Source organism: Callionymus lyra, chromosome 5 (genome assembly GCF_982586985.1).
Source record: "Callionymus lyra chromosome 5, fCalLyr1.hap1.1, whole genome shotgun sequence".
NCBI classification, from domain to species: Eukaryota; Metazoa; Chordata; class Actinopteri; order Syngnathiformes; family Callionymidae; genus Callionymus; species Callionymus lyra.
This window is the reverse complement of record NC_141822.1, coordinates 18,664,884-18,682,055: the sequence shown is the minus strand read 5'-3', so window position 1 is coordinate 18,682,055 and position 17,172 is coordinate 18,664,884. Positions and strand designations below refer to the sequence as shown.

Here is a 17,172-nt window from a genome sequence, read left to right as displayed (position 1 = left end):
GCCATTGTGCAAAAATAAGTAAGAAAGTATAAAAAATAGAGTAATAAAAACATTGTAAAATCATTATTTTGTGTAACTTTAATTTGTTAATTTTTGTATACAAAAGAAAAATGCAATAAATACTCACATTAATGGCAAAAGGGAGGACAAAAGTCTTTAAAAAAAAAACATAAAGTCACATATAGAGGCTAGTACTGAATACTATAAATAAATACTGAATCAAATTGTTAGTTTCTGCATATGTATAAACTTATGAGAGCCACACTAGTACAACACTGCAGAAAACTGACAGAAACCGTTTCCTTCAACTGAGAAAAAATCTATAAACTCAGGAAAATGTGTCACAACACGATCTGGATCTTATAATCCATGCGTTTGTGTCTTCTCGTTTAGACTATTGTAATAGTTTATTTTCATGTCTAAACAAGAAGCAGCTGTCTCGCCTGCAGTTAACACAAAACTCTGCAGCGAGATTTCTGACCCGCTCTAGTAGAAGAACTCACATTTCCCCGATCCTTAAAACTCTTTACTGGCTGCCATTTTCTTTCAGGATCATTTTTTTTTAAATGTGCAAGGTTTTCCCTGATTTCCTGGGACTCCTGTGTTTGTCTTACGTGTCTTGATCTTTTAAAGTATATATTTTAACTGTGTGTTGTATTTAATTGTTAAAGCGCTTTGTGATCCTGGGTAGAAAGGTAAATACAAATAACCCCCCCCCCCCCCCGTGCCACACTTGCCAGGGTCTGTCTTAAGGACTAGACGGAGGTGCCCATGAAAACTTTAAAAAGGTTCATCTGGGATAACTTTGGTGAGTGCTATGATTAAAAAATTAATAAAAAATAAAAAATGTTAGAAAAGGATAAAGAATAGTTTTCTCTACTTGATGGAGAACTGAATTGAACAGTGAATTGCTTCACTTCATTTTTCAGTCACTGTTATTAAGTGTGGCATTGTCGTCATAATTCACTGATTGAAAAAAAAAATGGTAGTTATGTAAACATTATAAACTAAATGAGTTTTTATTTCAAGATATGTGATCAAATGGGAAAAAACAGCACTTATCAGAGGCAGCGGTATGTTGAAGATAGAGAATGCTTTGTATTAGTTATTAATATCTAAATATTATAATACATTTCAATTGCTTGCTGAATTTAGGGAAATACATATTTATTTGAGTGTCAGAGAAAACGTGACAAAATAGAGCTACTTGTTCATATCACGTGCTGTGGATATTTGATTTATGCATAAACAGTTATTCAATTTATACTTATCTAATATATTTCACTACCTTTGACCTAATCTATTCACGTATTACGAGAGAACAGGAGGTGCAGCAGCGACAGAAGTTGATATCGCGGTAGTGCGATTCACGCAGGTTTGGCGCCATCTACTGGCTGTTTTGTACAGATTTTTTGTTTTGCTCAAAGTGATCACGAACGTAAACATTTAAATGAGCTGATAAGACATGTGCAAGGGTGAACCATCGAACATTGTACTCTCAAACTGAAACCAAAAAAGGGTTTGAAAAACGACAACTTTTAAAGCTCTGGACTGTCGATCTGGGAAGTTTTTTTTTTCTGCAGAAGGTTTTCTCTCCTCGTGGATCGATCACTGGAAAAAAAAAAGTGCACGCTTCTGCGTCCACAGGTGCGCGCTTCCTGTTTTCTTCCTGACAAGAATTTTCCCTCCCCCTTTTTTTATTCTCTCGAGTCGAAGGGAGTGAAAAAACTGGGGGGTGGGCAGAACAAGGAATGCTCGCTCGAAGACGCGCCCACTTACCCGTGTGGTTACGTCACCTCACACACTTCTTCTTCTTCTGAGAAAGTTGAGAGGAACCTGGAGTTCTCAACGAGGAGATCTTGACAATCTGACCCCCAACAATGGTTCTGGCCAGGATCTTCCGGGCCGTCGTCATGGGAGCCCCGGGCTCGGGCAAAGGCACGGTGTCCGCGCGCATCACCAAAGGCTTCGGACTCACGCATCTGTCCAGTGGAGACATCCTGAGGGCCAACATCACCTCCAAGACAGGTGGGATTATAATCCTTAAACTCGAGATTACATCCTGGCTTTATCGTAAACTGTTTTTGTAACTATGAGACGACAGGAAATACATGTTTTTTGACGTAACAGAACCAGGCCTGAAACTGATGGACCACTCTGAAGAAAACCGTTGCTGATCCAAACAAACAAGTGTTATTACCTGTTGTTAGATCTATAGGTCAAATATTTACAGACGGATAATCTCATTTCATCAAACACTTTTGACGTTGAACATAAACCTTATATAAACTGGTGATGTAATACAAAATTATACTGGATTAATCCTGAAAAACATTTTCTAAGTAAGTAAGTCATTTATATTTATTGAGTGCTTTTCAAGACCAGGGTCACAAAGCGCTTAAACAATCAAAACAATACTCAATAAAATGTATACTTTAAAAGGTCAAGATAACACTGAGAACAACACAGGAGTCTCAGAGAATCAAGGAAAAACCTGCACGAATTAAAAATGTCTTAAGATGTTTCTTGAAGAAGTCATTAGATCCATCAAACACAGAGGGAGAGAAAGATCCAAAGCTTTAAGGGACATGTTTAAAATTTCTCACTTTAAACATAAAAGTCTATTGATATTTTGAGTTTTAATTTGACACACGTGGCTTTTTCGATGACTAACTGGTACCAGTGAACAAGCTTGAACTAGTATTCAGTTCAAAGTTGACGTAATTTTACTTGAAATAATATAAGGTAATACTATAAGTTTCCCTGTAAAAATCCAATCAATCAAAATAAGCAAGTAAATCATATTAAATTTATCTGATCTAGACTTTGGTTTCGAGTGATGTAATCAACTGTAAATGAAGCCACTTTAAGAAACAGTGTCTTTGTAATCAACATGTAAGTGCTGTGAGGTGGTTTACCTAAGAATGTAAGGGGGAAATAAACACTGATTTTGTAAGAGTAACATCAAATGAATATTTCAGTAATAAATCAGTGAGAAATTTGGTTAAAATGTTGGATCAAATATTAGTTATTAATTCAACGTGTGACCTTCCACACAGTTAATAATATCACAAGCATAATTATCAGCTGAAATTCTTCACTTGTATTCAAATGTACATTAAACAATTTCATTCATATTCACTTTACACATTAAAATATCACCAACAATTTGCTCTTCATTTCAAAAATGTAGACTTTAAAATGTATTTCTTCCACAGAATTCAAGCAGCTTTATTTATGCACAGCGGTGATAAGACGTGGAGACCACCACTCCCCTAACGTCTCATTGTTATCTTGAGGCTGGACTTCAACTCAAAGGCAGTTGAAAAGACCTGAAACTAAACTCTCAAATTACTTTCTTTTAAAAAGTCAAACTGGTCCAACGTGCCACAGGTTAGTGTTGATAGTGGAAACACTTTATAGCTGAACTTTGGAAGGACGTGCGGCTTCTCGTCACCTTGGATACAGATCGTGAAGAAGAGATAATGTTTTCACAGACATGTCCAGTGTATCTTGAGGTGGTTCAGTTCTGAAGTGCGTGGTTGAAATCCTGCTTCACTCCCACACGTGTTACTCATTCACTCCTTCTGTCACCTCAGCTCCACTCTTTGCTCCGTCTAAGCTACTGTAGACGTAGATTCCCTCTGATAGGATTCTTTTGAACATTTATAACAACGTTGTTTAACTGCTCAGAGGCAGTGTTGCATATTATGCCACTTCCTCATAGTCCCGGTCCCTTCCTGTTTGTGGGACGTTCTATCACGACCAGGGTTCACAGTAGTTAAGTTTGGTTCCACTCCAGATGAGATGCTTGAGTGCTTTTGTCAAGTTTTCTTTTCAGACTATTGAATGGTTGAATATAACATTTAAATATTTAATTTGTTATTAAAATGCTGTTTATTTAAGCATTTGCTTGTTTTATTAAACAATTTAATTTATATTTTACACTTTTAATGGTGGAATTTAACATTTAAATATTTATTTTGTTATTAAAATTATGTTTATTTAAGCATTTGCTTGTTTTATTGAACAATTTAATTTAATATTTAATTTATTAAAATGCTATTCATTAAGGCATCTACTTTATTTTTTTTAAATTAATTTCTTTTTTTTTTACTTTTATTTATTGAAAAATGTAATTAAAAATATATATTTTCAAAGGTTGGATTTTTTTTCATATAATCTAATTAAGAATATTTGAATACATCGATTTATTTTTTACACATAGAGCTCTTATTCCATAAAATTCCAAAACCAAATTGCATGTGTAAAAAATGCATTACATTTTCTTATTCATTTATTAAAATTATCAACAAATTAAATGTTTTTATTCATTATACGAAATAATAAATTAAATTATTCAATAAAAAACAATTAAACTTTTCAATATAGACATGATTTAATTAAATGATTGGGAAAGTAATCAAAATTTCAATGTTGGAAATGTTAAATCTAATTTCACAGTGAGAGTTTACAGAAAAATACAACGTATTTTATAGATAATTTCTTCTCATACGTTGATGAATTTGCCACATGATACAAACAAATGTAAAAAATACTGATTTAATAGGTTTTTAATGTTGAATGACGTGTCAACAAAGTTCCTTTCATCCTCTACAAAAGTACACCAGTTCTAGAAAGACCCGAGTGAGATGCAGAAATGTTTCTGTCAATAAAGATGAACTCACCATCGTGGCCGAACGTCAACAAATTCATATCCATGGATTTCCCTTTAATACAGATTAAACAGCACTTGGCTGCTGCTCATATGTGCGGCTATAAAACCTTTTAGATTAATCTGCGTTACACAATTTCATCAGAGCGCCTCCCTAACCGTGTCTGTCTCCGCCAGAACTGGGCCTGCTGGTGAAGTCCTGCCTGGACCAGGGACAACTGGTGCCGGACAACATGATGTCTCGCCTCATCCTGAGCGAGCTCCGGCGTGTGGACGACAACAGCTGGCTGCTGGACGGTGAGAAGATGTTGAGAACACACTCGTTTATCTCTTTTTTTTAAATTCTTTGTGTATTACACAACAGTACATACAGGCCTGTACCTATATAATGATACTTTATTTTAATATAAAAGGGTGAAAAATCAATAAAATGAGAGTTTTTGAATAAGATTTCTCATTCTCTGTGTTTTTCTAAAAATAAAGATCTAAGCCGACTGATACGAAAAACACTTACTTCAATGATCATGAAATGTTTTTAAAATACTTTCTTGAAAAAAATAATTTGGAATTTAATTCCCTGAAATGTAAATCTGTTTATTTTAAATGATCAAATACAATAATTCTTGTTTAAGGCCACATTTGATGAAATCTAACCAACAGCTATATCGCTAAAAAGTAAAAAATAAAAGCTCCTGTATCATCAGCCCATTCAACACACAATTAATAACTTCTTCACAGACAGAAAAAACTATTAAAGAATTAGCATTGACACGCTTTTGAATCAATTATACATTTTGAAATGACCTTTTCGGGCAACATAAAATCTCCTTGAGGGCCACAAATGGACTTTTGCACTAAGGGGACATGAATGAAAAAGAAGATCTAGAGACATGTTATACAGTGATGTTGTGAGAGGCCATCAAGCTTATGAATAAAGGATCTTAAATATAATTGAAAAAAAGTAAATCAAGCAACAAAAATGAATGTAATAAAACAAAGCTAAATATGCTAGAATTATAAATGTATTTTTTTTGATTAAAAAATAAGTTTTCTTGAATCTTCATGAGGGTAAAAACATGCAAAAAAATGACCAATGAAGGACAAAAATCCTCAAGAAAAACCCCATATATTTAGAGTTGAACTAGGAATGCTACACTTTAAACAAGGCTGCTTTAAGAGCTCCAGACAAAAATGCACCGTCACGACATCGACTTCAACAGGAAGTCAAAGTGTTTCTAACCAGATAACATTTGTTGTGTAACACGGCTGTTTAAACAATCTTGAATCCGTTCATTTGGTTAAACCACTCATGACAAAAGATTTCGATCGATAATCTGATCAATAATCTCTTCTGTTCTCCCCGTGATTGCTGACGATCAGCTCATGTTAATCTATAACTACTAGATGGTGTCACGATCAAACCCGTCCCACCTGACCGGCGTCCCCCTCCCTCTGATCCCTCTTGTTTTCCGTGACGTCATCCCCAGGTTTCCCTCGCACCGTCTCTCAGGCCGAGGCTCTGGACAACATCTACACTGTTGACACGGTCATCAACCTGAACGTTCCCTTCCAGACCATCAAGCAGAGGCTGACCTCGCGCTGGACTCACCTGCCCAGCGGCCGAGTCTACAACACAGACTTCAACCCTCCTAAAGTCCCCGTAAGCAAACGTCACAGTTGAATTTGTGAGTCGATCGCAAGTGTGTGATTGATCTGTTGTGAGTTGAAAGTAAGGCAAATATATTGTAATATATATATAATAATAATAATATATATAATATATAGTAAATATTTTGTCGTTTGAAGAATCATTCAAAGCATATCTCAATGGCTGATTTAAAGACGTTATTAGGGTTACAATCACATTATTATTATATAATTAATATTATTAAAACACATAAGTCAATTAAAAGTGAATTTAGTAGTATTTGTTGGACTTTTACTGTAAATATTGTAAGAAAATGCTGGATAAATCATTTGATTTATCATATTATTAGTTTAATTAACCAAGAATATTCAATAATATAAGATAATAGATGTTTATAGTGTTGCTTAAGTGCATTAAGTTAAGGTCAGCTGTCAGGAGTGGAGTGTCATGTTTATTATTGAACCAGCAACCTCCAAAATTTGATACAATACACAGTAATAAATACATGAATTAAAATATAATACTGAATCATGAGGAAGAAGGGAATGATATGATTAAATAATTAAGGACGAATTCAGTTCAGATATTAGTAAGTAATTAAGTAATAGTTATTTGTAAAGTATATATTAAGTAAAATAAAAAGCAGTTCAGATTAAAAAGGAATGACATGAAAGACAGTCTCTAAAAGTGCTAAACATGGAAGTGTGTCTGGAGTGTAAACGTCACTCTGAGTAAACAGTCGACCGAAGCCTCGCAGGTTTGTTTCCACCACAAATAAAGTCCCGTGATCTTGAACGTCTGTGGTTCATCAGGGCCGCGACGACGTGACGGGGGAACCTCTGGTCCAGAGGGACGACGACACACCGGAGACGGTCACGCAGAGACTCAAGTCTTATGAAAACCTGACGGAGCCGGTTCTAGAGTACTACAGGTGAATATCAACCGTGTTGAAGCGACATCGTGGTCACAGCTGACTTATTAACCAGGCCTTGTATAAAAGCTACTGTAGGTGGGAGCTGAGAAACTAGTTGACCCTTGACCCCTCTTTAACATTCATGCTTAAGAAGCAAATCCAAAAAGCTACAAAGCTTGACACAAATAACACAAATTCAGTTTCAGTGCAAATACTTCAAATACATTTAATTTGTTGATTTTTTCGGACATTAAGGTGTATTTTTTTCAACTGCAAGTACCGTTTTATCCTACTTTCGTCTTTTATCTGACGGAACTATGAAGTAGATCGGTTCCATCAGAATATTGAATGGTTCTTATGAACAATTTAACTTTTAATTGTTTTTATTGAAATGTTTTTTTTAAGCATAACATTAATTTTCTTATAACTTTTACATTTATGGTTGAATTTGTTTTTCTTGAAAAATTGAATTTAATCATTTGTACTTCGTAAATATTCGATTCATTGTTGTTTTTTAAAGAATTTCGTAATTATACATTTAATAATATTTGCACATTTTTGCTGTAAAACTGGTAAAATAGTTTCAACCTTTCCATAATTTAATTTAAAAGGCTGCAAATAAAAAATCTAGAATTAAGTTGTTTTTTTTTTTGAGTTTTGAACTATGTGTACGGAAAATATGAATACATATTGAAATTATTTAAAAAAATATATAATACATATAACCTTTTAATATAAAAATTTGGCCAATCTTGATTATTCAATTAAAACAAAGCCAACATTTCATTGTTTTAAAAAAGCTTAAATGCTTAGAAACATTATTTGAATTTTTTTTTTAATTGAAAGTTTCAACGTTAGAAATGTTAAATTCAACAATTAAATATTCTGGTGGCACTGATCTACATTTATAAAAAAACTGATTTTGATTTACATGATAACATTTTTGGTGGGGTTCAGGATCACCATCTGGATCCACAAATCCTTTGAAGGTTTACTTGCTTCAAATATTATACTGAAAAGGAAAAAATACTATATCTTTAAGGAAAAAAACCTGGCTGAGGTCTCTGAGACTGAATGTGCTTCTCTAAGTTGTATTAACAGAATGAAGTTCCCACTAAGTTGCTGATAATGTGTCTTATCATCAATAGAAGAAACATCTTAAAATGCTGATTCTGCGTTTCTGTCGTTGCAGGAGTAATGGCGTCCTGGAGACTTTTTCTGGGACAGAAACAAACAAGATCTGGCCTCACGTCGAGGCTTTCCTTAAAAAGAAACTTGCCAACGCTCAGAAAAGTGTTGCGTAGTGAAGCCAGAACATTTAAAATGTAAACACCGTCATCACGAGCAGCGAGAGAAGAAGGTGACAAACATTCCAGTTTTTAAAACTAAATAAATGAATCTTAGCTGCTGGATATGAAGAAGCAGAGTTATTAGTGCAGAAGGGAAAACACTCCAGTGTCTTTTGAACATTCGACACATTTTGACCCGACTCCGAATGTAGCTTGTAAATACTAAACATAAGACTTTTGGTTAAAAAAAAAACAACAACAAAGAACTTTGTTTTATATTTTATTCTCACAACAAGTGACACTGCTGCTCATTGGAGTCGACCACACGGTGCATAAAGGGATACCAGAGACGCGTTCAAGTGCCTGAATGAAAATGAATATTTTACACAAACAGATCATTGTTTTATTTGTGGCTAAGCTGTTGTGTATTTAAAGTTGACAATAAACCTCTTAATATAAACTGCTGTTCGTCTGTTACGGAGCTTGTTCGTCGACTTATGGCTTCTTTAAAACCGACTACCGTAAACACTGTAATACACGTGGCAGAACATTTAACGTCATGTGACAAGAACACGTGGACAGTTTTTTCACCACAACACTTTCCAAACCGTGCTACATTTCACATGCTGGACACGGGTCGTTAGATATTTGCCTTTTGGCTCAGCTCTTAAATGCATTTGCAGAAGCTGCTAATATTTGCTCGTATTGTTGTTAGCGTACTCTACGGTAATTATTCAACACCAACCACGGGTTTATTACAAGTGTGCACTTCAGAGGTCGGAACCCGTTTGATTTCAACACCTCCTCTCCCTTCCGGACTTGAATCGTAGGCAATACTTCAAAAACTCAAACAAGCAACTTTGCAAGCGTCCTGTTACAGCAGCACTATCCATGTATACGGTAATTTAGGATTCATTTCACGGGTGGAAGAAAGTACAACAAAACGTGTAATGTGACTACAAAACACACAAAAAACAAAGCAACACAAAATTGAAAAACGGTGGCTAAACAAAAAAACATAACATTAGGGGGAATCTAGTTCTACTTCATATTGGTGCCCCGCCCTCTAACGGCTTCGCTATTGGTTTACGACGAGGCGGTGTTAGAGGGCTTCGCACCAATTCGTAGAACCTGAGGTTACGATAGATAACTCAGGGGTTTTCTTTCCATTTATTTTTTAAACTAAAATAAAGCATTACGCTTAAGTAAGCTAAAATATATCAAGTGAAATATTGAGTAAAAAGTTTAAGAACAGGTTATTGAAGCCCTGCAGTCATTTTTAACTTATTGACAAATATGTAAAGTAAACCGTTTTACTTGATAAATCTAAGATCAAATCTGTGAACTGAAGCTCGTCTTCATAAAGTTCAGGCCCAGCATGTCTTGACATTAATATGCGACGATAAAAGCCAATAAAAAGGAAGATTTAGACAGAACTAAACATGTCACAACAAGCTGAAAAGAAATTAAATAAGACAACATGGGGGGGAAAAAAAGTGAACTGAAATGACTGTTTTCGTGATTCAAGGCACAATCCTCCAAAACCTTATTTAAAATAGTTCCATCCATCGTGAAGAAAATTAAAATATATTCTTTAATACGACTGCTTTGTAAACAACCATCCGTCTCGTCATTTGTTCACCCAATGTTTATTCAAAATGAGAATAAAAAGTAAACATGATTTAGAGTCTTAAAAGCATCAGGAAACACTAAAATAATTGTTAGTTTTCCCACCATTAGACCGAATATCCACTACCTCAAACATGCTTGGGTAATTTATTACAACCATACATGACCAAGTCATTCGTCAGGAAGTCTTTGATGTTTTGGCTTTGAATTAAAAAGAAATAAAATTCAGTCTTGATCAGCATTTCTTCCCCGTGGCTCGCAGAGATCCAGTAGAAACATGTTCAGCGACATGATACTGGACGACGGACAGCTTTAAGAATCACATGCGTGTAGTCGTCAAGAAGCGGCCCAGGCTTTTGACTCGCAAGTCAAGGATTGTGTCATAAGGCTTTCGGGGTCACAACGCCATCATTCCTGACGTGTTGTTGAAGGTTCGACAGCAGCTCAGCGCGATGATTAAAGCGACGGAGAAATGAAGAGTTTGTGATGAAGGTCCGGACGCATCACTCCGTGTAGTTAGCCCAACGTTGAACGTGGAAACATCCGACTTCCTTAAGAGGTCTCCATCGTGCGGCCGTCCTCCGAATCTGCTCCCTCGTCCTTAGTCCACCTCACCGTGTTTGTCCACATGCCTGCGTTTTGACTGTGCTTCATAGAAAACTCTGCCACCTAGTGGAAAAAGAGGGAAGCAGTTAATAAAAAGCAACATTCAGAACAACATATAAAACAGACTTAATTTGGGAAGTTATTACGAAAGCTCCACTTTTCTTTTTTTACAAATGAAAGATAAACCCGTTCACATCAGAGGGAGAAAAGTGTGTTCTTTCAAGTCCTTCTCTGGCATTCACCCACAGCCTTGGGGCCTCCAAGAGGGAAGAAGGCCCAGTTCACTTCCTGCCACAAAGCTTTCCCTGCATTCACTCTCTTCCACAACAACGCTTCTCACTTCCACTTTACATGTACAATTACTTTGTGAGACACAGAAAAAAAACCTAGTTTTTAATCTGAAAGAATCATGCAGAACTGAGTACATTAAAACATGCATAACAAAATGTTATACATAATAAAGATAAATATATAATTTACCAAGTGAATTCAACATATCGAATAATAATAATATCAAATTAGTTTGAAGTAGGGGTAAAAGAAAATATCAATACAACTAAATATTGCAATTTTTTTTCACAATAATGCGTCAATATTCATCAAAATCAAGATTCTTTAGGCTTAATTTTCATCATGGCTACAGTCATCGAGACCTCCGCAGAAAACAGAACATTGGAATCCAGACAACACTGAGAACAAGAGGATACAGTTGACTCCAGCAGTTTTTTAAAGTTGATGTTTGGACATATTTTGGCGTCAACAAAACAGTTACTACTTCTTAAACTGGAAGAGTCATGTGGTCTGTAAATACTGCAACACCAGAGTCTAGGACAATACTACAAATATATCCTTGTTACGCCAGTATCACAATATATCGTATCGTTGCCCCTGTATCGTGATACACGTTGTATCGCCAGATTCCTACCATACTTTCTCTATGAATGCTTGATGCTCAAGATTCTATTTCAAACTGTACATTTAGAATTGTCATTACTCAATGCTGGTTCCTTGTGGTTGAAACGAGCAACTGCAACTTAAACCCCCCCCCAGATAAACACATTATTAAACACATCTCTTAAGGTTTTAGGTTACTGATGGATTCCTATAACCTGTTCTAGATTTACAATTTCTGAAAAGCATTACAAAGAAGACTTCGTGAAATCCATAGAGTGCATGCACTTACTGGACAGTCCTTGGCTTCTCTGGGGACGATCTTGAAACTGCTAAAAATATTCCGATCTCCGTTGTGCGATGCGTCGCCTTTAGATCTCTGAATATGTTCTCGGAGTCTGTATTTGAAGGCCTCTAGTTCTGTGTGGAAGACATGCAAGTACGCGTCTTGTCCCTCCTGCACGAAAAAAAGAAGAGTCTGTGAGAATTCTGTCATGAACTCGTATTTCCATGATCCGTGTGTTTTCGTACTTTAGCCTTTTGAAAAAACTGTCTGAAGCAGCCTCTGGGATCCTGCTGAGAGTTCGACGCCGTCTCCAGGATAAACTGCATCACTACTGCCTGGTGTGCCACCTGTTCCATCAAAGCTTCTTTCTGAGGAGTCAGAAAAGACCGTTTTTAGTCACAGAAGAATATCACTTTGCAGAGACAGATAAGGAACAACTGCCAAGTGTGTTTTTAAAAAGTACAGCTGAAGCAGTAAACATTTGTACAATTAAAGCTCATCCTAAACCGAAGTGATTCCCAAAGCTGACCAACTTTAACTAATTTATCAGAAAAATACTGATGTTCCAATGAGATTGAACGGCTAGTCAATTCTTAATATATTTAACTTCAATATCATAATCATTTGCCACAATTAAAGAAAACTCTACTCGGAGGTCAGTTCAAATACAATTTCAAACAAATGAATTAACTATGAAAGTTCTAGTATCAACTGCAACATTCATGATACTTTGGCGAGTAATTATTTACAACCACTTTATACATCTAAAGTGCATGTATAATTTTGATGACCATGTCAGGTCATTTACAACAACACAGGTATGTAGCTTGGTTTGAATTTTAAAGTATTTAGGTTTAAAGTACCTTATTTTCAATCCAAGTTCTGATGTTTACAAAAATATTTTCATCGAGTTTCACTTCAAGGGTTTTGTAAGTTACATTACAAGCAACTTAGTAGACACTTCAACCCATAGTGACAGACTTAATATTTGTACAACCACAATATCAGTAGTCTTAAAAATACAAGAGTAACCTTCTCTCCCCCTAGTGTCGGAAGAGTGCAACTGCTATAAAGCCGATCGCTACTACTACAAGAGTCATGTCTGTTCAAACTTAAACCAATCAGAAAATATGAAGAAAGGAAAATTTGTAAACGTTACAAATTGTAACTTTAAATGACAATTTAATGATTTTCAAAGCACTACTTTTAACAGGTTAGTCTAAAGCTTCAAACCTCTGGCCTTTCAGGGCGTTTCTGAGAAGAAACATTACACAGAATTATCCAACATGCATCCATCTTCCATATTGCATATTGCAAACCGTTAGACGACAATTCCAACTTCCTTACCACCAGCTCAACATTTCCTATTTAACCAGGTCAACTTGACATGTGTCACCATAACATGAGCACATGTTGACATTATTTCAGAATTATTAGACATTTTAACCAGTTTGCTTATCTGCACAAGTCAGCTTGCCATTTTTATTTTGAACATCACACTGTTCAGCAATTTACACATCACAAGAAATATCAAAAACTCTGTATTTTACCCCTTCCTGCTGTAGTTGGATGCACCACAAAATCAAGTAGTTTGCTGCTTCCTCGCTGATGATCTGAGGCCGTTCTGACAGAAATCTTTGACTGTCCTCCCACCGACGCAGCATACCTGACAAAGAGAAACATCCAAATATTAACCAACAGAAAAAGAAATAGCAAGTGATAACATTTAAGCCACATTTAGGGTTTACAGTTAAAGTTCATAAATAACATTGAAAATGACATAATGGAATTCAAGCTTTTTGAATTGTCAATCAAACACAAAAAGCTATTTTATTCTAGGACCAGGCTGCGGAGCATCCAGAGCAGAAACTCAGCTGATGAATATTGGTCCTGCTCTGTAGGCACATTATGTATTACTACCTACTAGTATTGTTTATTGTATCATCCTCCATCAAAGGGAGTTAATAAATATTGTTTTTATTAACATTAGTATTTTTATTATCAAAACTGTAAATCTTGCATGAATAACTGTGTATGTTGTAGTTGAAACCGACGCCAAGAATTGTGTTAAATTGAAAGTTTTAATTTTGACAATAATAAGGGTTGTTAAAATATAGAAACTCAAAAAAAGTAACACCAAAAGGTTGTATCCAGAAACATTTTTTCATCATAAATATTTTACATGTGGTTCTGTTCATCAATACATGTTGTAAAGGGATATTTAGGCATTTTCTTGTGAATAAAAATATTCCTTTAGATTTTCTTTATTGCCAATGCACAGAAGAACACTTGCTTGGCAACCATTTAAAAAAACACAGCAAAGGGTGATTGTATAAATATTAATAAGTAAAAAATAGTAATATAAACAGAATAAATAAAGGTTTTAAATATTGCATGGAAATTCTTGAAATTGTTAGTGTTGTGAGAAACCTAACAGTAATACTACAATTCTCTTACATTGTAAGGTTTTTACACAAAAAAAAACCCCAAAAAAGCTTACCGAAATGTCTGAGGTCTTTTTCATACTTTTGGAGAAAAGACTTGCAGTCATCCTGCTCCATATCTGTCGAACTACTTTGGGCATTGATGATACTCTGGATGGGAAACAACATAAAAAAGAATGATCGCTTGTTTTGCAAACTAGCCTTAATCTTCTTATGCTTCAGCTCCTCACCTTATCAAAGACATCCCAGCTTTGTACTCTTCCCAGCTCAGGGCTCCGGCTGGGACCCTGACCTCCCAGCAAACTCTCCTTGCGACGCCACTCCTCGACTGCGCTCGACAGATGTGTGGGGCAGGCGTGAGTCCGAGCGTGTTCTTGCTCCTGAGACTCGGAGCTGTGCACTCCTAGAGAACAGAGCTTCTCCTGAGCTTCTGCGAGCGTCCAGCTGGTGACAACAGAGGCCTTCACACAACTCTGCTGGCTCTTGCATAGCAACGCCATGGCATTGTCACGAAGGTCAGGCGACACAGTCTTATTGAAGAAAAACAAAAAAAATGGACTTAAAATTTTGTATTGATGGTTTTGTTTGATACACATGAAAAAAGATATGAACAGAGGTCAGAAAAATAAGAGTAACAGGGTCGAGAAAGAACAGGGATTCTGCAGATATGAGCCACTCTTATTAAACGCTTTTTAATGTTACTTTAAAGGTATTCAAACAGTTAACTGTTGCCTTCATTTAATCTCTGATTAATGACTCTCGACTGCAAGTGTGATTTCACCACATTGACAACCAGGGCTTGGCATCATGGCCAGTTTCTTAAATCGATTCAACTTTCTTCATAAGGAACTGAATCTATTCATTTGGATTGAGAATTGGCTACAAATTACTTACTTGCTTATAAAAGTGGTATCCATGTGTTATAAACCACTCTCTCTACCACCTATATTTTCTTTAAACGGTCATGTTTGACACGTTTATACATCCTAGGAATATCAGTTTCTGTCAGGGCTTTAATACAAGATGGACATTACAGACGAGCAGTATAAAGGTACATGTATTGTATGTTATTAAGAGTCTTTTTTGAGGAAGACGAAGACAACTAAGCATCATTTGCTTAATTCAAACAGGCTTCAACCTGGTCATGAATTCTTCATCCACCGACCACTTCTGCTGAAACTTGAATTTCCCCATTTTCTCGCAAGAGTGGACTCACACTAGCAACACGCTTCATTACAAGCATCTGGTGCTGGGCACCGGCCTAAAAATAAACAAAAATCTAATTTTGATCTGCCTGATAACCTTACGCTAAACTTCTGATTTCATTCAGATGTTTATAATATAAAAAAATAATATGAAAACACAGTTTTTCACTATTTGTTATAATTATTTTGTATAATATATAATTATTGCAATATTGGTCATTTTCAATCCATCAGTTTGTTGGCACATCAACAAAAAATTGGATTAGATATAAATAAGATTGAATGAGAATGTGAAGTGTTGATCAATAGGCATAAACGTGTGTGTCTGTGTGTAAGTAAGTAAGTCATTTGTATTTATAGAGCGCTCTTCCAGACTAGGGTCACACACAAAGCATCAAAATAATACTCAATAAAATATATACTTTAAACGATCAAGACAACACCGAGAATAACACAGGAGTTCCAGCAAATCAAGGAAAAGCCTGCACGAATAAAAATGAGATATTTCTTGAAGGAGTCAGTAGATCCATCAAACACAGAGGGAGAGGAAGATCGTTCCAAATCAATTCACAAGTTCCTTTTTTTAACTGGGCTAGTCTAGCCCTAAAAATAACACCCCACCTGTCTAGTCATCTATGCAAAGAGGACAAACATGCCAAATAGTGTCCCTGGTGATCGACATCTCCACACACAGCTGTCGGTCTCTGTGATGGAATCATGGGGCTTAGCATGGAACTGAGGTCACCATCCCTGATATGGCTGGTCTGTTTAGATTCTAATTTTAACTGCTAACCCTTAATGCTACAACGTCCTACGCAATGAAAACGCCACTTAACTTAAATCCTCTTTAAAATAAACAGTTACACAGAAACGAGACTGTAACGTTTGATAACAGCACGATTGCCATTTTTAAATCACACGACACTGGGGTTTGCTAAGCTAAGGTTAGCATACTGTCGTTTGTTTTTGGGAGCCAGGGAAGTCAGTAAAAAAACCACAGTAGCTGTCGTTGTCAGTGACTCACCTGGTGGTGGGTGTTGAGTCCGCTTCGATATGTGCTCCGGTCTTTGTTACTGTCTCCTTCTTTACAACAACCCGGGTCTGTGTTGCCCAGCCACTCCATTGATGCTTAGCAACGACCAGGCTAGCTGCTCAGACCTGCTAGCTGGGAAACAACAGAAACGTTTTTGTTTTTTTAAACTGCATTAAAACAATTGGGTTACGAGAAATGAATGAATGGACTTTAATACCACAGTGCAGATGCTGGATATGACGCATGAAAGCGAGAGGACAGATCTGTCGACCGTTAGCCAAACAACATCTACAGCACTAACACAGCTCCTTCTGCCAGGAGTCAGGGGCGGTTTTTGATAGGTGGAACGGACACCACGTGGTACAAAACTTTTATCACGTGTCTACTGTGCCACACAGTTCTGGAAGATACAAAACACTTCTCGATATATCTCAATACCTGTAAATACTTCACATATTCGCCCTTAAAACCTAACAAATTGCGTAATTTTTAATAGCGCGATTAGATGCCAATTTTATAATAGTATACGCGCAAGTATATTACAAGAATGTGT

At 36.1% G+C, this 17,172-nt stretch overlaps 2 protein-coding genes across 3 annotated transcripts; one reads left to right on the top strand and one right to left on the bottom strand.

Moving 5' to 3' along the window:
• The first annotated feature begins 1,727 nt into the window (after nt 1-1,727).
• ak3 (adenylate kinase 3) lies at nt 1,728-8,761 on the top strand. Its single transcript, XM_087791322.1, has 5 exons — nt 1,728-2,028; nt 4,853-4,972; nt 6,163-6,335; nt 7,136-7,254; nt 8,429-8,761. Exons 1-5 carry the CDS (start codon nt 1,881-1,883, stop codon nt 8,538-8,540), a joined length of 672 nt encoding a protein of 223 aa, XP_087647448.1. The 5' UTR covers nt 1,728-1,880; the 3' UTR covers nt 8,541-8,761.
• A 141-nt stretch (nt 8,762-8,902) lies between these two features.
• On the bottom strand, nt 8,903-16,925 carry cdc37l1 (cell division cycle 37-like 1). 2 transcript variants are annotated; one of them, XM_087791320.1, is made up of 8 exons: nt 16,837-16,925; nt 16,611-16,751; nt 14,612-14,911; nt 14,438-14,531; nt 13,488-13,603; nt 12,183-12,305; nt 11,944-12,108; nt 8,903-10,823 (listed from the first exon to the last, which is right to left on the bottom strand). In XM_087791320.1, the coding sequence occupies exons 2-8, from the start codon at nt 16,707-16,709 to the stop codon at nt 10,707-10,709; spliced, it is 1,014 nt and encodes a 337-aa protein (XP_087647446.1). In that variant the 5' UTR covers nt 16,710-16,751; nt 16,837-16,925; the 3' UTR covers nt 8,903-10,706. The 2 variants fall into 2 exon arrangements, with proteins under 2 accessions (XP_087647446.1, XP_087647447.1); XM_087791321.1 differs by having other exon boundaries at nt 16,611-16,747; nt 16,837-16,873.
• Between the last annotated feature and the right edge of the window lie 247 nt (nt 16,926-17,172).

What these genes read in the sequence shown, in the direction of transcription:
- ak3 (XM_087791322.1), top strand. Translation starts at nt 1,881, where the DNA reads ATGGTTCTGGCCAGGATCTTCCGGGCCGTCGTCATGGGAGCCCCGGGC. An exon ending in CAACAGCTGGCTGCTGGACG is followed by an intron (nt 4,973 to 6,162) that starts GTGAGAAGATGT and finishes CGTCATCCCCAG; the next exon opens with GTTTCCCTCGCACCGTCTCT. An exon ending in TCAACCCTCCTAAAGTCCCC is followed by an intron (nt 6,336 to 7,135) that starts GTAAGCAAACGT and finishes GTGGTTCATCAG; the next exon opens with GGCCGCGACGACGTGACGGG.
- cdc37l1 (XM_087791320.1), bottom strand. Translation starts at nt 16,709, where the DNA reads ATGGAGTGGCTGGGCAACACAGACCCGGGTTGTTGTAAAGAAGGAGAC. An exon ending in AAAAGACCTCAGACATTTCG is followed by an intron (nt 13,604 to 14,437) that starts GTAAGCTTTTTT and finishes TCTCTTTGTCAG; the next exon opens with GTATGCTGCGTCGGTGGGAG. An exon ending in GAGAAGCCAAGGACTGTCCA is followed by an intron (nt 10,824 to 11,943) that starts GTAAGTGCATGC and finishes TTTTTCCACTAG; the next exon opens with GTGGCAGAGTTTTCTATGAA.